Source organism: Pinus tabuliformis, chromosome 4_2, assembly GCF_031772625.1.
Source record: "Pinus tabuliformis cultivar Carrire ecotype Pingquan chromosome 4_2, CPIR1, whole genome shotgun sequence".
NCBI classification, from domain to species: domain Eukaryota; kingdom Viridiplantae; phylum Streptophyta; class Pinopsida; order Pinales; family Pinaceae; genus Pinus; species Pinus tabuliformis.
In genome coordinates, this window is record NC_142304.1 from 873,466,484 (window position 1) to 873,489,536 (window position 23,053).

At 34.3% G+C, this 23,053-nt stretch overlaps 1 protein-coding gene across 1 annotated transcript; it reads left to right on the forward strand.

Moving 5' to 3' along the window:
- Window positions 1–4,238: 4,238 nt before the first annotated feature.
- LOC149172471 (SKP1-like protein 1B) lies at window positions 4,239–5,255 on the forward strand. The gene is made up of 2 exons (XM_089427725.1): window positions 4,239–4,532; window positions 5,072–5,255. The coding sequence occupies exons 1-2, from the start codon at window positions 4,239–4,241 to the stop codon at window positions 5,243–5,245; spliced, it is 468 nt and encodes a 155-aa protein (XP_089283851.1). The 3' UTR covers window positions 5,246–5,255.
- Window positions 5,256–23,053: the final 17,798 nt, after the last annotated feature.

Below are 23,053 nucleotides of genomic sequence, written 5' to 3' on the forward strand. Positions count from 1 at the left end.
TCCATGGGTGGATTGGAAATACACAACTCAAAAGGTGAATTTGACCTCGCCATTGCGATCACTACAGAAAACCGTGAAAAATGACTATAAACTTGACTATGTTTTGACAATTTTTTTTTTACCTCCCCAGAGAATCTTTGGGCATCAAAGAATATCATGCCTCCTTTGTCTCAAAATCTATGGCCGCTCCTGGTTCCTCCATCTGCTCCTGGGTGCACTGACAAAAATGAGTTTATATGTAAATCCTGGGTGGATTAACCCATGTGGGGTTGGTTGGCGCAATGGTAGATTTTAGAAAATGGTTGAGGAGGGGTTGGGGGATCAAATTCCACCCCTCCCAAATTAACATGCAAAATCTTTTTTTATAGATTTTATTATTGGGCAGTGGTTCCACTGTTTTGGTGGCCTGTGCTACATTTCTTGCCATTAGTTCCGCGTGGTATTAAAGGCAGCGTGGTGTGCATTAAAAGGGAGTCGCATTGTTTTATTTGACATGCCATGTTGCCGCCGCATGGTCGCGGGCCAGCCGATGTGGCTGGCACAGGCTCGATACCCACCGACCTCCCATTAACTGTGCGTACGTTTGTGGATAGGGATGTGGGCCGGGTTCACTGGAGGTGGCCCGCCCACCCCATTAATACGAACATTGTATGGTGGTCGATGGAGGGTCTGGTAGGGTTGTGGCCACCTGCCCATATTTAAACATAGCTTTTGTATCTATATATATATATATATATATATATATATATATATATATATATATATATATACAAAATCTATATATATATATATTTATTCAAATTTGTCTAACATAAGGCTTATTAGACAAATTAAAGAGGCAACAATTAGCCCACTTTGAGAGCTAAGTTTCATGCCTTGGGGTCAATCAAATTGTAGGACACTCAAACCTGGCCCATAGCCCAACTTTGACCAGAACTTTGACTGGCTCGTTCTCCCTCATACGAACTCAGATTGATGAACTATTCACATTGTCGTGATCAGGATGATGATATATACACTCAAGTCTTAGTTTGAAATCATTCTGACCATTTTTATTTTCGAGTGTTCATAAGCCCTCTTTGTCTTGTGTGTGTCCCTAGAGCCACCTGGATCATTAAGAGAAGATTTAGAGTGTCTCCACCCTGAACACATTTGATCAAATCCAACTAATGTATGCAGGCTCCTAGAGTGCCTCAAACCTACTTTAAGAGTTTTTACTTTGGCAACGATTTTTTATTTTAAGTATGAGTTGTGACAACCTTAGTTAAGTGGCCTAAATTTTTTTTATTAAGTTTTTAGGATAGGTCCTCAAGAAATTAACCAGATAGGAGGAACATAAGCATAAAAAGTTTCAAAATATTCACCATAAAGAAAACCATCACAAAAATTGAATGGTTCAATCCAATTTGTTTATTTTCATTCAAAAAATGGAATGGCAGTCAAAAAAAATTGTGAAAGAAAACAATAACATCAAAAAATCCAAACGAATATAAATATGTACTTCCTTTTCACAGAGATAAAGGTAGAAAACTTGCAGCATAATGTTTTTCTAATAACAGGCCCACAAGAATAGAACCTAGAGGAAATTTATAGGTCAGATCAATAAACTAATGATAAAGAATCTCAAACAACTAAAACTTTGAAGCTCTAAAAATCCCAAAGAAACACAAATCCAAATCAATACAGAGTTTTCATAGTAATTTAATATATTGATATATAAGATAAAAAAAGGGGAACAAACTATGCAATGGAATGAAGTCAAGTGAATACCATTGGTCTGTACAATTATTGCCGAAAGTAAAATTATTGGAGAGAAAAGGTATCCAAGGCTTAAATTTTTACCTGTGTTCTTCCTCGGTCCATGGAATTCCCTTGCAACCTTCATGGTCAGATTTGGAGCTCCCCTTTCCCATTACATTACTTTCAGATGTCATACTCGCATAAACAGAAGAATGGGTTTCGCCTTTCTTTGCACTTCCATTATCAATAGCTCACTTTGCATTAACCATCAAGGACATCAAACAAGAACACATCTCTTGAAACTTAGGGCTTAGAGAATAGAATGAAGTATGGTAAACCTCTTGCTCAATGATAATATGTTCCACTTGTGACACATTGTTCTCAATCCGAGGATTCTCTTCAGTGGCAATCTGGCCAAGACCAGCTCTAATATCTCCTTAGGAAGTCTCTTCCATACAGAGGGAACGATTGGAATCTCTTCTCTGCATTGATTTTCTGGTACAGATTTCTCAGTATCTTCATTTTTCAAAGGCACTCATTTAGAGCATTCCAGCAGCACCAACATCAGGTTTTCTGAGACCTAATCACTCACTCTTGTTATCAGATCCATGGATTTACCCAAACCCTTTCTTCTAAATTTTGAGGTTTTTCTTCCAAATGCTTGAATCTGACCATTTCATACACTCAACTTCTCTCCTCCAACTTCAACATTTTGCTCGATGTCAGCTGAGTCAAAGTGAACCTCGCCTCCTCCTTCTTTACGACATCATCTTTGAAGAACCTCGAGAGATTACACCTTGACAGGAGGGAAATTATGTCAAAGGCTTTTAGGTAGGTTGGCTTGGGGTCGGGGCAGGCCGAGCCAACATCTTCTAGTTGTCCAACTTCCACATCATTGTCGGCCTACGGGTGCTTCAAGCTCTGGTAGAACCAAGAAACATCCATGAGATGTGGAATAATGATCCTTGTCATAGGGTTAGGGTCTAGCAGTGAGATAACCAGACATCGAACTTCAGAGGAGAATGAGGCAAGCATTTGAAATCCGCTTGTAGATCTTCTTATACATTACGATCAGATTCGCATCCTAGAACGACAGGTACCCCGTGAGGAGCACAAACAATATGACCATGCAAGACCAGATGTTGGCCTTGGCTCCGTCAGATCCATTCTTCATAATCACCTCTGGCAAAATGTATGACGGTGTGGCGCACGCCATCTAGAGAAGTTAGTCATGTCTGAACTGCTTCAGCAGCACACTGAGGTAAGACGGTGCCCTTCATATCACGATTTTCCTCTAATAACAGGTTCTACAGCTTCAAATCTGGGTGATACACATCGATTGTGGCAGAAATCAACCACGTTAATCAACTGCCGAAGAGCTCACTGCCAAAGTTCAGGAGTTCATAGACGACGTCTTTACCTATGCGAATTGAATACTAGTGTTCAACGAATCATAAATACTTTCTCATGATCGAATGGTTCAGCTTTTCTCAATCGTCTAACATAGAATCTTACGTTGCAATAAGGGGGGAGTTGATTTCGAAGGGGAATGCCTTACGGCGTAAATATATACATAATTGACATTAAAATCATTTTCACAACATGTACATTCAAGTTAAAATGTTTCTTGATTATTAATAATGTATTTTTAAGTATATGTCAATATTAATTCATATTAAAATATTTTATTGATAACCCACATTGATTATTCTTTTTATATAAAACACAAAAATATTTTATTTTAACAATTTTATGAACATAAATTAGTTAACATAGATCTTCAATTAGTTTATTTAAATTTCTTGTTGAAATATTTTTGAAAACACATTTTTTTTACTTATTTTTCTTATTATAGCCAACGTTATTTTTCTGTTTACAATATAATTTTTATTTTTATTTTAAAGAGAACAATAGCGGATAAACTTACACATCCCCTCGGCTCAATAAATAATATTAGTTAATCATATTTCTTATTTTTTGGCGATGACATTCAATAGTATAATATTTTATTATTTGTTTTATTTTTATGATGATTTTTTTGTCTTTGTTAATTCTTTTGTTTTATTAACTACATTTAAGCTAAACGAGACGTACTAGCTATTTTTAGCAAAGAGTAATTTCAGATGCAATTTGGCCCACTAATACACTAAAATAAAATAAAATAGGTGGAGCATGAATGGAAAACAATTAGCGGGTATAAAACAATAAAATAAGAAAACCCTAAAAGCTCTAGATTTGGGTTATGTTAACTAGAGTTAAGAAAAAATAATTAAAAAAGGCAGCGAATGGCCCATGGGATGGTTATTTGGGTAATCAATCAGGCTATAAATATATGGACTTATTGCCCTTACCACATATCTCGCTCATCTCATATTGATCGAGCAAAAGTTCGTTCATACTTTCTGGAGTTCTCTTCGCTTATACACAGAAATTCAGTCCTTTCTTTTTATTCAGATCATCTTTTATTCGATTCGGATCAACTTTTTAGTTGGGGAGCCATGGCCTCCGAAAGCAAGGTGAGTTTGAAGAGCTCAGATGGCGAATTGTTTGATGTCACTGAGGCTGTGGCATTTGAATCTCAGACCATCAAGTACATGATCGAGGACACTGGCACCGCCAATGCTATTCCGCTGCCAAACGTTTCTAGTGCGATACTCTCGAAGGTCATCCAATACTGCAAGTACCATGTCGATGCTCAGAACCCCGCACATGAGAAATCGGCGGACGAAATCAAGACTTGGGATGGAGAATTCGTAAAAGTCGATCAGGCGACTTTATTCGACCTTATCCTGGTATTCTGTCAGAAACTCTTATTTGGTATTCTTTGAACCAAACTATCGCTTTTCTTATTTGTTGTTTTGAGGGGTCTAATCTACCTGAATTACCCCAACCAAATCGTTTGGAACCTCTGAGTACAGTTACCGATGGCTTCTCCAGTAAATCAATGTTCCATCAACTAATTGTTTTTTTAATTTCTGAGATCCTTCAATGCTAGAAATCTCTGTGTAGTCTCATTCCATGTAATTGTTCTGCAATATCTTCGTCGCTTTCTTTAGTAATGCTCGCAGCCCTTTTGATTCTCTCTCTTCATCCTCAGATGCTATATATTTTGACTATCAGTTTTTTCACACGCGATCCATGCTGCAAATCTATCAGTTTCAACAGATCTTCTATGTCTGTCTCTCTTTTCAGATGATCATCCATCGATATTTTCAGATCTATCATGTCCATTTTGTATATATTCCCTCAATATAATATATCTTCTGAAAAAAAGATACATTTGTATATTTTACAGAAATTTTGACTTATTAAGCTTTCCGGGTTTTTGCAGGCTGCTAATTACCTAAACATAAAAAATCTGCTAGATCTTGCATGTCAGACTGTTGCCGACATGATAAAAGGGAAAACGCCAGAAGAAATACGTAGAACTTTCAACATAAGGAATGATTTTACTCCTGAAGAGGAGGAGGAGGTCAGGCGTGAAAATCAGTGGGCCTTTGAATGATTCTAGGGAATTGGTGTTTGCTTTTATTGTAGTCGAAACTATTAGTGGTATACTTTTTCTTGTTTGGATTCGTCAATTTCTAATACTGGACCGGCTTTGAAACTTTAAGGCCAATGGTTTGTTCTGGTTGAATAATTTTGTAAAGATCTCGGAGCAACTCCTTCAGTAGTATTGGGCTTGTCGAATTTCTAATAAATATTGCAAATATTTTTCTGTCAACTGTGTAGTGAAATGGGCTCCAATTGCATGGTTTTAACGTTTTGAATTTTTTTGAATCTATGTGCACTGGTTTTAACATTTTGAATCTATGTACACTTGATGGCTTTTTCATTTTTGATTTCTACGAATGAATGCGCCAGGTTTAGAGTATTATTCCACGAATGGATTGCCTCAGTTTAGAGGATTATTGCACGAATGAATGGGTCCAACTGTGTGGCATGCTTGTATATGTTTTACTATAGTAATTTAGAAGGTGAAGGTGGGGACTGAATATCTTAATTTCCTTGCTATTATTATTGCACACATGAATTCGCTAAATTTAGAGTATTATTGCACGAATAAATGGCCTCAGTTTGGATCCCAGGTTTTGATATTTTGATTTTGTTTTGAATTTATGTGCCCTGAATGGCTTTTATATTTTTAATTTCCTTGCTATTATTATTGCACGAATGAATTTGGTAAATTTAGAGTATTGTTGCACGAATAAATTTAGAGTTTGGATCGCCGCAGCTTGATGCTTTCTTTTGCTGGGCGCCATGTTTGTTGTATCCTTCTTGCGAGCCTTCTTTTCCTGCGAAAAGCTCATAAAGTTGCAAAGGCATATACACCCTGTACGCAGCTATTTTGGTTTGCTGGAATTTGACGTCCCACAGGACGTATTTTTGATTTAAGAACGTATTTGACGGCAGGGAAAAAGTCTTCCATGTCAAGTACTTGACGTGCATTTTGACGTCTAGTTTCATAAAGAAAGCGTAAAAATCTATAATATCCGTAATAGGAGTATGGGACCAAGTCACCACCGGGAGTATCGGTAATGGCAGTTGTCTATAAGGCGACTTTTTGAAAGTCTTTCTTGCGGGTTTTTCCGGTCGAAATCTGGCAGGAATTTATTGGAATCGCAAGTTTGATAGCTAGTTTCTGCACAATGAAAGCGTCCCAGGGGTTTTCCAGGGTGCTGAATCCAAATATGCAGTTAAAAAACCATTTTAACTGCAACAAATCAAGATTTAACCTCAATTTCTTCCACCGGATTCGGTCACCGGAATCTCCAAAAAATCGCATTATAGACAACTCCATCGGTAATATCGTCATTTTTTAACCAGAGAGCACCGTTCAGTTTCCCCACGGACCCATGATTAGAGAGCACCGTTCAGTTTCCCCACGGACCCATGATTAGTACGCTGTCAAATTGTTTTGTTCAGTTCTTACTGAAAGCGCTCGAAGTTCCAACAGTGAGTATTGCGGTGTGAAATTGATTTTTCGTGCACTATATTGGTGTGTTAAACAGGCCTACGGCATTTTGGTGAAAAGACCATTCAAACTTCTTATTTTGAATCAGATGGGTTTTGTCTAATTTTTAATAAATTAGGTTCTAAATATATCTGGGAAGTTTCAATGAACTTAATTAGAGTTTTAACTCTTGTTTTGTTTTGATTTGATTTCGGAATATTTTTAGAATTTGAATTTGATTTGATCTTAATTATTTTTGGAATTTTATTAATTGTTTGATTGGGCTGCTTTATATCACATTTTAAAAATATTTCAAAATAAAAATAACTCTTAATATTAAAACTCTAAAATTTTGATTGCTTTTGAAAATAAAGCTGAACATTCCAACAGAGTCCCGACTCCCACCATGAAAAGAAAAATTCAGCGTACTGAAACTTTAGTCCAAATTGAATTAATCAATTAAGACTTTCAGGTGAAACTTTTTCTAAGCGTATGAAATTTTAGTCGAAATTGAATTACTCAGTTAGGACTTTGTGGTAAGATTAGGACTTTGAGGTGAAACTTTTTCTAAGCTTATGAAATTTTAGTCGAAATTGAATTACTCAGTTAGGACTTTGTGGTAAGTTTCAACGGATTCACTCAATTTTTAAAAATCTCTTCCAAATTATAGACAAAATTAAAAAAAATATTTAAAAAATGCCACTTATAATTTTAAAAAATATCTTTAAAATTTGAACAAAATTAAAAAAATATTAAAAAAAACCATTTTATCTATTAATTAAACCACCCATTCCAATAAATATGATGTGATTTAATAGTCATAAATATGCATTGAAATTGATATATAAATTTATATAGATTTTTTTGTGTATAAGAATGTTATTTGAAAAAAGAAACTATTGAATTAACTTATATGCATTAATGTTTTTTGAAATATTCCAGAATTTATAATGGAATTAAACTAAAATGCGTTATCCGGGTGCAAGGAAGCAACTGACCTCGGTTCCCTGCATTCATCCATGAGATGTGGAAACCACAAGCAATTAGAATTTTCCAAAACCATGATTATGCCACATTAAGATAAGGCATACAGTTAAACCCTATTAGAGGATTCTTGGAATGAGAGACGGTCTGCGATATAGAGATATATTCAAGTATCAATGTTAGAATCTTGCCCTGTCACACAGAACACGGAGATCAAACACCTACCGCATGATTTCTTTTGTTTATTAGGTCGGTTGCAGGGCATGGGCCCGAAGATTTGATTTTTTAAACTATAATGGGGAAGAGGTTTCTTAAGGAAGTTGAGATTCATTACCCCTTTCTCCTGCCATGGTCACTATGCAGATCTCAGGTTTGGTTGCAGGTATAGGTCTAAGATTTATTTTATTTATAATTTCACTAGATAATTTATTTATTGTCCATGGATTGTAAGTTTTTTTCAAAGATTTTATTGTTTAAATGGCTTTACTATAAATTTGAGTTATAAATTTGATAGATTACACATTTGCAATTTCAATCTAACAAGAATCATTATAAACAACAGTGATTATTAGCCTCTATTTGATGACTTATTGTGTACTGTGGAATAAATTTACAAAAATTATTAAAATAGAGTTTTCAGTGACACTCACATATTTAGTTAAAACGTAAAACGAAGGATAAAAAAAATACAAAAATGTCATCAAATTTTAATTTCACAGACAAAAAGATCCAGGCCTGCTGCCGAGGTGTTGCTTGGTTGATGTTCAACTGTTTATCCTGCCATCCCCTCTCCTGAGTGGTTGGATGAAGGCTTTTTGAAGACATTGTGATTGGTAAATTTGGTGGAGGCCTCGAGGAAGGGTATCAGATCCGACAGTTCCTATTTCCTACCCTATACCATTATAAATGCTATGTCCTTACACTTTCGTGACAGCCGCGGTTGACGTCATCGCATCTCGGATCATGCCGCATGTTACATGCATCCCATCTCCAACCTCCGGCGAATACGGGTCACCCAGCGCCGGCGACTCTGCCGTCTGCCCTGTTCATGCCAGCCAAGCTGCCCGCCTCCACTTTGGTGTATTAATGACATTTACCAACCCTCCGTGGACGCTCATAAACGCCTTACCAACCATCATCATACATTATCTGCTAAAATCCGGTCAATTCAAAATCCAACCATTGAACAAATTCACTGTGGAGCTCAATTTGGCCTAAAACTCTAAAATCTATGAGCTCTTCACCTCTATCGTCAACAAGACTATCAATCATCCTACAAATTGGACCTTATGTGTAACTGTTCTACAATTTCCCCCCAAAATATGTTAAATGAGCGACAATTTCGCTTTCCACCAATGCATTCTGTTGGATGATTAAATTTTCCAACCACCCCACAAGTCCAAAAATTGCAGTCATATTGGCACACAGGGCTGAGGGTTCTGCCTTAATGCCTACCCCTCCACTTAATCCCCTCAATGTCATACATGTGTTCATATTAGCACCATCAAACTAAGGTTCGGACTAATAGCCTAGTCTTCCCATCGAGCTCCGTATCTCCTGGCGTGCAGTGACGTAATGGTCCATAGGAGTTGGGGCTGGCCCCTTGCCTCAATCTCCTATCATTGGCACCTAAACCTACAAACGATGGTCCTATGGGTGTGCATCAGACAAAGGATTAGGGCGTTTCCCTAGCCCCACCATCGATAGCTCCTTTTGCTCAGTGTCATGGTTGCATGTGGTGGATGCGACCGAGGGCTAAGGGTCATTACGAAAACCCTCTTTGGTGAGCTCCTTCGAAAACTCAGCCAAGGGTTGTGTGGAAATAAAGTGATCGGGGGTTGGGACTAGCATCCTGACCCCTCTTTCCAAATGATGGAGACATAAAGTTTCAAGTATTGGTTCTACCCATAATATAACAAGCACCACAGTGAGCAGAGTTGGTAGAGCGCTAGAATGATAGCTAGGAGGTGAGGGGTCTAAATATGGTTGGGCCTTCGACTGACCCACACCAAATTTTTAAGTGACGTTGGGCTGCCAAATGGCAACCCAGGACTAGGCCATGTGGCACCCATTCATTGGTCCACTTCAATTAAGCATGAACCAATCAGATACACCCAAAAACCAGTGAACCAAAACTTGCCATGTTCTAACTTGTCACTGGGTCGTGCCCTACAGAGTCACCTTGCTAACTCAGCAATACAAAATCTGAGTCCGCTGCCCTTCTCAATTTTAGTTGTTTCACTAAATGATCATCACAAGATAACTTGAGTATACAATGTTGAATTGAGGTTAAACGAACGTTGTTTGATTCATAATAACAAGAACTTCTATTTGGTGATGGTTTCAAGACTTTCTAATAACTTTCATTTTTGAGTTAAAAATAGATCACCTGATCATATACAATTGTTGTAAATTTCTATGTAGATTATTACAGGAGTTGTTATTGTTACAAGTGCCATCATAGGTGCCGTGGATTTGTATTTGGAAAGACACTTATAATTCCATCCTAATTCCTCATCCATTTCCATTTCCTTTCTCAAAGGTTGACACTCTCTTTAGTTTGTGAGGTATCATTACCTTTTCATTCTATAACATTCCCTCACCATTCTTATCAATCTCCACTCCAATATTCATACATGAGAAGGGTTCAAAACTTTCAACAGTAAAATAATTTGTTGCAACCACACAAGAACCCATAGTAAGAACGATAAAAGTATTTATTGGTTCCAAACAAGAACTAGTAGTAATAACAATAAAAGGTCTTGCTACTACCACACAAGAACTAGTAGCCATAAAGATAAGATGTTGTTGCTCCAATTTAACCAACAATGGAAAATTAACCAGATGAAAGGGAGAACCCACATTTATAAATGCGATATATCTCTTGTTTTTCCATGATCATTTTCAAATCTACCATTTTAAGTAGCATAACCAACTTATTAGTGTGTTTAATATGCAAGCAACAACAAGGACATTTGACAACAATAATAAAATAAATACGACCTATTCTTGCTACACAAAACTAAGAATAGGAAATGAAACATCATCATGTCACAAGAATTTAGTTATTAGGATGTTGTTGTTACTACTCTTATAACAATATTGCTGCTGCTATACTTTTTATGTGCAAGGAAGGGTTTGTCTATATCTAAAATTTTTGCAACGGATGGTTATGATTTGTTTTGTGGGAAAATAATAAAATACGATAATTATGCTTGCAGAACTTTATACTAAATTACTTTGTAGATAATGGACAAAAGAAGTTTTCCACAACTCTTACAACACTATAAATGTAACTCCTTATAGATGGTTGTTATAATCTCATTAAATTTGTTCCATGATGTTAATTTTGAAGTTTCAAAGATTCTATATAACAATTCCCAACAAGAATTTGAGGGAAATGAAATTTTTTCACAATAGGGATAGGTTTTCAATGGGAAAAATAAGTGTCCGCCCAGTATGGCTAATAAGAGGTATTACATTGCATTAGGACATGCAACATTTTTACTAGGGAGAGATGACAGGTCTCGTAATGGACATATTTCTATACACTCTTTTCCCTATTATTAATTCCTTTTCACTTTCCTATGACTATATATTAGTCCATTCTAATGTTTGTATGTGAAATTTAGACATAAGGTGTTTTCCATTGCATTTCCTTGGTATTTTACATGATTTTATGATTACACATTAAAAAGGTATCATATTTCAATTTATCTTTGACTTAATCTGCAAAAACAACATGCCAAATGTTTTGTTATGAAAGTTATGATGTTTTCATAGGGGATGTTCTGTTTACAGTTGTTGCAACTCTGAACTCTATTGCTACAACTATAATTCATGTCATTGGGCAAACTCTGAACTCTATTACTACAACTATAATTCATGTTGTTGCTGCAACTCTGAACTCTATTGCTACAACTATAATTCATGTCATTGATACAACTCCCATTGTTGCAACTCCAATTCACAATGTTGCTGCAACTCCCACTGTTGCAACTCTATTTCACGATGTTCTTGTAACTCCCACTGTTGCAACTCTATTTCACGATGTTTTTGCAACTCCCATTGCCACAAATACAATTCAGGTTGTCACTATTGTGGCAACTCCAATTCACGTATTTGTGATAACTTTCATTGTTGCAACTTTGATTCACGTGATTGCTATAACTTCAATTCACACCATTGTTGTAACTTAGGAATTACGTTGCAACCCACTGCCGCAACTCCCAAAACCATGAGTTGACAGTAGAACCTTGAGCTAGTGGAACCTTGCGATGGTTGGAAACTCGAATTGATGTTGTAACACAACTATGATTGCATTATTTTAATATGGATCAATATTACTCATGGTTAACTAAGTTATCAAAATTATTTTGGAATTATGTATGATTCGTTTATTTTTTACTAATTATTATCCAATCACGTGAGAGGATTTTAGATACATATTTATTATTTTCTAATTGTTGGCAAACCAAATGTGAAAATTCTGGTTACCTATTACCATGGTTCTTTGGTCTGGTTGCCGGCGCCGGGCTCTAGTTGCAACTTGCATCGATGCCTTGTTCTTTGACTATCCTGTAGAGTCACTCTAGAGTCTAGGGTAGTGGTATGGAGTGGAGGTTGTTGCATCATTAAAAAAGTAATGGGTAGATTGTAATGGAGGTTGTTGCATTGAATTTGTAATGGAGGTTGTCACATTGAATTTTTCAGGCTAACATTCATAATGGTGGGCATGATGCTGATATTTTTCCCTATTTTACCTCTGGTGGGGTGTGTCTTCTCATTGGGTGTGTCATGCGGTTAAGAAGATTAAAATCTATTTACATTAATTAGTTTTTTTTTCTTGCTCTCACATACCTATGATACACCTTGTCTAGGAAGGCAACTACTCATTACTAGGGGAAAACCTAATTATCGATTCCACAAGCTTAGCTGATTAGTATTACTCAGGGCCAGTGACCACTGCCGAGGATTTTTTTATATCACCACATTTAACCAGAGAATTGCGAGCAGCGAAGGAGCCATTTTCCTTTTTTGAAATTGCGAAAAACCCATTTTTACAGGTAATTATGGATAACCCAAAATAGCTTATGTATATGCCACTATTTTTACAGCTATTTCTCGACAAACCGAAAGAGTATTCATTTGTATGAAAAGTCTCCAAACCCAAAAGTAAATATGTAGTCATGTCAATTCTATCACCTTTTAACCTTGGTCTCAAATGGGTTTTACAATTCTTACCAGCATTCAATCTCATTGTCACCATAAAGATTTATTTTTGACGATGTTGAAATTGTTGATTATCTTTTTAAGGAGATTGATTTTTGATGATGTTGAAATGGTTGATTATCTTTTTAAGGAGTTGTATCAGTTAGGTGCTCACACAGTTCATGTAACTTAGCTTCAAACATTCTTGCTAACATGCTTGCTCTCTTGATGAGATCATTATTGATTCTTGACATGAAATTTAGTTTTATACCTAGTGGATTTCCTTGGGAAACACATTATGATAAAAAGTATTGTTTTTCTTCAGTAGTGTATAAATACCTAGTTGGTTTCTTAAAAAAAACATATAATGTAAAACTAAAAATAAAAATCTAGTCCACCTTGAGAAATACATCATGCAAAAAAAGGTTCAAATTGGTCTAGCTTGAGTCACTGCAGAAAAATTATTAACCTCCCCACTTGAATTCAAATCTAACTTATGACATAAATCTCTTTTTCATGTCCTAGAATTGTTATATTAATACATGTTTCCCCCCATGATACATTATTTTACCCCCTTTTTTCACCAATTTTAACTCTTATACCATGCTCTTCCTTTTCATTTTGACATAAACATGAAGGATTGGGTTTAATGTGTATTTTATATGAATGAGAAGTTCCAACACTAATTTGGGGATCGATATATTGGCACACTTTCTGGAGAAAACTGAAGATGGGTTTTATCTGTAGTGATGTTTTTATGCTCCCATTTGAGTCAAAGGGCTACCATGGGATTTTTTCCAAAATTCACATGATCTCAGAGATGCAATAGATTTTGTGACGCAGATTTGTTAAAAATGCACAATTTCCAATTTTTTTAATCATGCACATATTTGAAGAAAATGGGTAGTTACAATCTAAATTTGTAATATAATATGTATAAAAACACATATGCTGGAAGAGAGGATGTTATTCTAATTTCACATTTCTGGTTTGGACCTTGATCATATGGTTGTTGATGTAAAAGACTGATTGATTTTTAATACAAGAATCCTAATGTCAAGTTGTTCTTCTCATCTTTGGTGTATTTTATGATAGTTTCTTCTCTGTTATTTAATATTTTAAAAGACAGTGCAAGCTATAGTAATAGAAGAATTCTAATGTCAACTTCTTCTCATTTTTGGTGCATTTTATGATAGTTTCTTCTGTGTGATTTAATATTTTAAAGGAGGATGTGTTCTGGACTGGTAAGACACACCGGATCAACTTGACACCTCCCTAGTTGTATATTTTTAATGTGGTTTGTTGATCTTGTGAATAGTTTCTGTTAATTTACAAGTATTGGTGTATTGACCATGAAGATTTTTTTACAGATTTACTAGATATATGTGTGCTACTTATTACACTTTGTTTCCTTCATATTTATACAACACTTTGACTTGTGCTCGTTTAGCACTTATTTCTCGAAAGGTGCAACTATAAGTGTGACATATCTCCTTAAAATTATTACATTGCTCAATTGCATGGATAAAAACCATAAAATATAACAATACCTCTATTATATGCTTATAGGTGATTTGTTAGGCAACACATTGATGCAATTTGTTTCAAGGTTTTAGCCTTCTTGCAGATCTAAGATATTTGAACAAAGTGCATAGTGAAACATAATTATTATTAATTGATGCCCTGAAGAAAAAAATTGGAAACACCGAGTAAGCAACTTGAAAGCTCTATTATGACACATGCAAAAGATCATGAAATGAAACATGATATATCAATATTACAAGGCCAAGTGCAACACATTTTTCTCTCACAAAAAGTAAATAAGCTAAGATGGAAGCTAAGATCGATGGTATAGAAGAAAAATTGAAAAACAACATGGATGATTTGAGGAAATACATGGAAGGTTTGAAGGAATGTTTCATAAAGTTGCTACAAGAAATGCTTCCTAATGGTGAAAAGGTAGTAGAGGAAACTCGTGATGAGAAGAAAAGAAATGTGAATCATGATTTCATACCCTCGCCACTTGATCCCCTCAATGTCATACATGTGGTCATATTAGTGCCATCAAACTCAAGGTCAGACTAACAGCCTAGTCTTCCCATCGAGCTTCGTATCTCCTGGCGTGCAGTGATGTGATGGTCCATAGGAGTTGGGGCTGGCCCCTTGCCTCAATCTCCTATCTTTGGCACTTAAATCTGCAAACGATGGTCCTATGGGTGTGCATCAGATGAAGGATTAAGGCCTTTCCTTAGCCCCACCATCGATAGCTCCTTTTGCTCAGTGTCATGGTTGCATGTGGTGGACACGACCGAGGGCTAAGGGTCATTACCGAAACCCTCTTTGGTGAGCTCCTTACAAAACTAAATCGAGGGTTGTGTGGCAATAACATGACTGGGGGTTGGGACTACCATCCTGACCCCTCTTTCCAAATGACGGAGACATAAAGTTTCAAGTATTGGTTCTGCCCAAAATATAACATGCACCAGAGTGAGAAAAGTTGGTAGAGCATTAGAATGATAGCTAGGAGGTGAGGGGTCCGAATATGGTCGGTCCTCCGACTGACACACACCAAATTTTTAAGTGACCTTGGGCTGCCAAATTGCATCCCATGACTGGGCCATGTGGCACCCATTCATTGGTCCACTTCAATCAACCATGAACCAATCAGATACGCCCAAAAACCAACGAAGCAAAACTTGCCATGTTTTAACTTGTCACTAGGTCATACCCTACAGAGTCAACTTGCTAACTCAGAAATGAAAAATCCGAGTTCGCTACCCTTCTCACTTTTAGTTGTTTCGCTAAATGATCATCTCAAGATAACTTGAGCATACGGTGTCAAATTGAGGTTAAACGAATGTTGTTGGTTTCATAATGACAAACTCTTCTATTTGGTGATAGTTTTAATACTTTCTATTAACTTTCATTTTTTGAGTTAAAAATTGATCACCTGATCATATACAATTTTTGTAAATTTCCATGTAGGTTATTACAAGAGTTTCTATTGTTACAAGTGCCATCATAGGCTCTACTTTAATTACTACAATTCCTATCAGCCAGTTGCCACAAAACCTACCAGTGAGTTGCTATAACACTTATCAATGAATTGTTATAATATCTATTAGGTAGGTGTAGGTAAGTTTCTTTTTCTTTTATTTAAACTAAGTTCATTCAATGCTGTGGATTTGTATTTGGAAAGACACTTATAATTCCATCCTAATTCCTCATCCATTTCTATTCCTTTCTCAAAGGTTGACACTCTCTTCAGTTTGTGAGGTATCATTACGTTTTCATTCTATAACATTCCCTCACCATTCTTATCAATCTCCACTCCCATATTCATACATGAGAAGGGTTCAAAATTTTCAATAGTAAAAGAATTTGTTGCGACCACACAAGAACCCGTAGTAAGAATGATAAAATTCCTTATTGGTTCCACACAAGAACTAGTAGTAAGAACCATAAAAGGTCTTACTACTACCACACAAGAACTAGTAGCCATAAAAATAAGATGTTGTTGCTCCAATTTAACCAACAATGGTACCAGATGAAAGGGAGAACCCACATTTATAAATGTGATATATCTCTTGTTTGCCTATGATGATGTTCAGATATACTATTTTAAGTAGCATATCCAACTTATTAGTGTGTTTAATATGCAAACAACAACAAGGACATTTGAAAACAATAATAAAATAAATAAGACCTATTCTTGCTACACAAAACTAAGAATAGGAAATGAAACATCATCATGTCACAAGAATTTAGCTATTGGGATGTTGTTGTTACTACTCTTATAACAATATTGCTGCTACTATACTTTTTATGTGCATGGCAGGGTTTGTCTGTATCTCAAAATTTGTGCACCCGATGGTCATGATTTGTTTTGAGGGAAAATAATAAAATAGGATAATTATGCTTGCAAAACTTTATAGAAAATTTCTTCGTAGATAATGGATAAAAGACGTTTTCCACTACTCCTACAACATTGTCAATGGAAATCCTTATACATGGTTGTTACAATCTCATTAAATTTGTTCCAGGATGTTAATTTTGAAGTTTCAAAGATGTTATATAACAATTCCCAACAAGCATTTGAGGGAAGTGAAATTTTTTCACAATGGGGATAGGTTTTCAATGGGCAAAGGAAGTGTCCCCCTAGTATGGCTAATAAGAGGTATTACATTGCATGAGGACATGCAACATTTTTAGTAGGGAGAGATGACATGCCTCGTAATGGACATATTTCTATACACTCTTTTCCCTATTATTAATTTCTTTTCACTTTCCTATGACTGTATATTAGTCCATTCTAATGTTTGTATGTGAAATTTAGACATAAGGTGTTTTCTGTTGCATTTCCTTGGTATTTTACATGATTTTATGATTACACATTAAAAAGGTATCATATTTTCATTTATCTTTGACTTAATCTGCAAAAACAACATGCCAAATGTTTTGTTATGAAAGTTATGATGTTTTCATAGGGGATGTTCTGTTTACAGTTTTTGCAACTTTGAACTCTATTGCTACAACTATACTTCATGTTGTTGCTACAACTCTGAACTCTATTGCTACAACTATAATTCATGTCATTGTTGCAACTCCCATTATTGCAACTCCAATTCATGACATTGTTGCAACTCCAATTCACAATGTTGCTACAACTCCAATTGTTGAAACTCTAATTCACGATGTTGTTGCAACTCCCATTGCCGCAAATACAATTCATGTTGTCACTGTTGTGGCAACTCCAATTCACGTATTTGTGATAATTTCCATTGTTGCAACTCTGATTCATGTGATTGCTATAACTTCAGTTCACGCCATTGTTGTAAGTTAGGAATTACATTGCAACCCACTGCTGCAACTCCCAAAACCATGAGCCAGTGGAACCTTGTGATGGTTGGAAACTTGAATTGATGTTGTAACACGACTGTGATTGCATTATTTTAATATGGATCAATATTACTCATGGTTAACTAAGTTATGAAAATTATTTTGGAATTATGTATGATTCATTTATTGTTTACTAATTATTATCCAATCATGTGAGAAGCTTCTGGAGACATATTTATTATTTTCTAATTGTTAGCAAACCAAATGTGAAACCCGTGCATCTCATTTATTGGTTATTATTTATTTTTAAACAAAGGTCATCTATAAGTGGAGTTCCTCTTTCATTCCATGAGGAGGACTCTTGGAGAAATTTCCATATCATAATGAAACAATAGCCACGTGGTGGCATGTCAGTGCTTATTTGCATACATGAATTGTGTGCATCTAGTTTATATGGTTGAAATGATATGTGTGAACATATCATTATTTAAAATAAAAAGGTTGCATTGAAAATTTATATGTTTAAAATTTGGATTATATTTTTTATTTTGAAAGTGTCCATAGCTTTAAAATAATTGATTTTAGATAACAATAAAATTATATCAAATCTTATGCAAAAAAGTACATTGAAATGTATATAAGGAAAAATTATTCTAGAGATATTTTTTAAAATATTTATTTCAGTAATATTACAAATAATTTGAGGGCAGAATACCAAATATCAATGCCATTACTAGTGAAATCAAATTAAAATAAAAAATAAGGGATAGATAGTAGCTAGTACCTGCGTTTAGCTTAAATATAGTTTAATTAAACTAAAAAATAATAGACACTTATTTCATCACAAAAATAAAACAACAAATAATAAAATGTTTTTTTTTGTGGAATGGCAACACCAAAAACTAAGAAATGTTATTAACTAATATTGTTTCTATTAAGATATATACCATTTCATATATATATATATATATATATGAATTTATTAAAATATGTTTTTAATATAGTAATAAGTTCTCTTGAATTGAAAAGGAAGAATTATAATTCACAAAAATAGCAAAATGAAAAGAAAAAATCAAGAAATTAAATAAAAAAGAAATAAAACTAAAAACAAAAAATTAGTAACTAGTAGAAATGGAAGTTACTAAAGAACCTATAATAAGACCTCAACCAATCACCTTACAACTAAATAAATTTAAATATTAACAAAAATTGTATTCCTAAGGTTAAGCTATGGATAAGCAACAAATTTGTTTTGTCAAAGACAAAGTAGTCAAAGCAAAGACCAAAAATTTATGACAATTATCCATAGTTTAACATTAAGAATTCAATTATCTAATTTTTTAATATTATTATTTAAATTTATTCCTTTTTAAGGTGATTGGTTAAGCTCTTATTATGGGTTGTTTAGTAACTTCCATTTCTATTAGTTACTATTATTTTTCTTATTTTTTTTTTCCTTTTTATTTAAATTTTTCCTTTTTATTTTTTTCTATTATTTCCATTTTCATGAATTATAATTTTTCATCCTATTATGAATTAATGATTACTTATTATTATATTAAAAATATATTTTAATAAATTCAATTATAAAAAATTATATATATTAATTAAAAAAACACACACATATATGTTAAAGTGTATATATGCTAATACCAACATAGATCCATCTTAAGTATGAATCTAACATAAGACGAGTGGTCTAAAATAGGTTTTGCAATTTTTACCAACATTCAATCATTGTCGCCATAAAGATTGATTTTTGATGATGTTGAAATTGTTGATTATATTTTTAAGGAGATTAATTTTTAATGATGTTGAAATGGTTGATTATATTTTTAAGGAGTTGTATCAGTTAGGTGCTCACACAGTTCATGTAACTTAGTTTCTTTCATTAGGGTTCTTTCTGAGTGCAATCATTCTATTTGGCCACGGTCATTTGTATGACAAGTCTAAAACCCAAAAGAAGATGTCTAGTGATGTCAATTGTATCGCCTTTCAACCTTGGTCTCAAATGGGTTTTACAATTCTTACCATCATTCAATCTCATTGTCGCCATAAAGATTGATTTTTGATGATGTTGAAATTGTTGATTATCTTTTTAAGGAGCTATATCAGTTAGGTGCTCACACAGTTCATGTTACTTAGCTTCTTTCACTAGGGTTCTTTCCGACTGCAATCACCCTATTTTGGCTACAATAAATAGCATGGCTAAAACTCTACCGGCGGTCAAAATTGTAGCATTTGACATTTATAAATATTATATAACTTGGTTCAACATCCTTACCATGGTAAGACCACTATTTCATTCCTTGTAATTGTATTGGTGATGTAACTATATTAGTTGCGTTTGGTTTTTAATGTTTTTGGGTTCATTAATGCAAGGTTTGAGGAGACGAGGAGAGTGTGTTGTGGGGATGGAGTCATTGAGACTACTATTATTGCCCAATTCTAGGTAAATAGGGAGGTGTGCCAATGCTTTGCAATATATGTTCTGGGAAAATTTCCATTCCACCGAGACTGCCAATGAATTTCTTCTCAATTCACTCATTCATTCTTCCAGGAATCTCTCATTTCTTAAATTAGTGGTGGAATCCAAACTAAGATCAGTTGAATTTTACTTTTGATATAGTTATTTTAGTTGTATGAGAGTTTAAATTTCATGTTATGAAGCTAACAAATTGTGTTTTTTATTAGAATTTAATGTTTTACTCCTTAATTTTTGTCTTACATTTTCTAATTATGCATTTAGTTTTTTTTATTTGAATAAATTTACATGATGTCTATAGTTTAACATTATAAATTAAATTTTGTTATTTTTTAACATTATTATTTGAACTTTTAATGTCTACATTCTTATTATGTGATCATTACATATCTATAGTTTGAGTTGGATCTTCTCTTACTAATCTTAGAGAAAGTTTCTTTTTCCCTTACTCATTTTGCACAAGTTAATCCTTTACAAAGGGGAAAGTACATGACTATTACTTTCCAATATTAGTTTGAATGAGAAAGATGAAAAAAATTATTTCAAATGCATGAAGGGTTTACATATTTTTAAGTAAGATTGATTATTTTCCTTTAGTAAGACTTCATTTCCACTGACATTGCTAATTGAGCTATCCCAAGTGGACAATTCTAAAATGTAGTTTCAAAATTTAAATATTTTTAATTTTTATATCAAAATCATATATAAGTTTATATAAATTTCAATTTCATTCAATTAATTCATCTTTAGCTTTATTATTTGAATAATGGTTTATATAGAATTAAGTTTCTATAAAATTTAATTAACTATATAAAATTTTCAATGTCGTTTCAAAATTTATAAAATATTGTGTATATAAAGTTTTACTTGTAACCCTTAATAATTTGCTAATGGATTACATAAAATTAGATGTATATAAAAAAATATTTTTGATTATGTTTCTTAATATTCATGGTAACTACTCACATAACCATATCTTCAATCGAATTATAGCTTTATTATTTCAATAATGGTTTCTATAAAATTAACTCGCTATAAAATCTATTTAACTATATAAAAATTTCAATTTAATTTTTTCATAATGATTTACATAAAATTAGATATATATAGACAAATTTATTTGACTCTGTTAAACTTCTCAGTAACTTAAATATTCATGAGAACTCAAGTCCTGATGAGTCTTGAGTCTGATTGGGTCCTGGTGGGTTACCAGCTGCCATTGTGGCTGGCAGTTGAGTTGTCCTCCATCTGGATATTCCAAGGGAAGAAGTGGGGGGGGGGAGGGGGATCCCAAGTTTTTTTGGGGGACTACACAAACACACATCATCCATCTGGATATTCTAAGGAAGTGAGGGGGTCCCCGAGGTTTTTTGGGGGAAAAAAGATAAATATAAATATAAATATATAGATATGTGTGTAGAGAGAGAGAGGTGCCCCTCTAACAGCAAAGAATCATATATATAACTGAAAACCAATCACAAGAATCTAAAGTTCTATTCATATTTCATAAAAGCATGGTTCTGTTCAATGCCCATGAAACTACAGACAATAAGAGAGTATCACTGCATTGAGCATTTGTAGTTACATAAGAATAACACAAATCTTTATTTTTTTCAAGGGAAAGAATTGAAAGTAAAAGATTAGATGATTGATTTTACAGCGAATACAATAAAAGACTTATGTTTTTTTTATTTTTAGCCAAATTTTCCTTTGATTCCCGATTAAAATCTATGTAAATTCAATTCTAGATTCTGATTCTAAGAAAAGAGGTTCCAAGAAAGGGATTTGATTCCTGATTGAATTCTAAGTAAATTCAACCCTCGATTCTGATTCCAAGAAAGAGGTTCTCAAAGGGGAAATATATAGAGAGAGAGAGATCCAATGGTGAGCAGCAAGGAATTTATTTTCCACTAATGGGCGAGTTCAATTCCCATTAGGACTTTTCCTGGAATCATGAGGCCACCTAGAGGTTGTGATCAAATGTGTGGCTGCACCTAGAAGAATTGTATTAAATGGTTTCATGACCCATGCACACATTAATGGATCAAAGGCCACAACAATTTACTTCAATATTAATCAAGTCCAATGGGTTACCTCAATTAGTTTAAATGGACTGTTTGAAGGTGGAGTTTGCCATGAGGTCTCTGGTTCAAGTCCTGATGAGTCTTGAGTCTGATTGGGTCCTGGTGGGTTACCAGCTGCCATTGTGGCTCGCAGTTGAGTTGTCCTCCATCTGGATATTCCAAGGGAAGAATGGGGAGGGGGTGATCCCCAAGTTTTTTTGCGGTGATTACACGCACACACATCATCCATCTGGATATTCTAAGGAAGTGAGGGGGTCCCCAGAGGTTTTTTTGGGGGAAAAAATATAAACATAAATATATAGATATATGTGTGTGTGTAGAGAGAGAGAGAGGTGCCCCTCTAACAACAAAGAATCATATATAGAACAGAAAATCAATCACAAGAATCTAAAGTTCTATCCATATTTCATAAAAGCATGGTTTTGTTCAATACCCATGAAACTACAGACAATAAGAGAGTATCACTACATTGAGCGTTTGTATTTATGTAAGAATAACACAAATCTTTATTTTTTTCAAGGGAAAGAATTGAAAGTAAAAGCTTAGATGATTGATTTTACAGTGGATACAATAAAAGACTTATGTTTTGGGCTGTTTAATTGCTTGTACAATGGAGAGACAAGGTGCCCAAAGAGAATTTGTAATTGCCTACGGAGCATAATAATTGACCTTTAATTTAAAGTAAACAAGACTATTGTGCAAGGCCATCTCATGTTCAAGGATATGCTCTGACCTTCAGTCCTAATGATTCAAAAT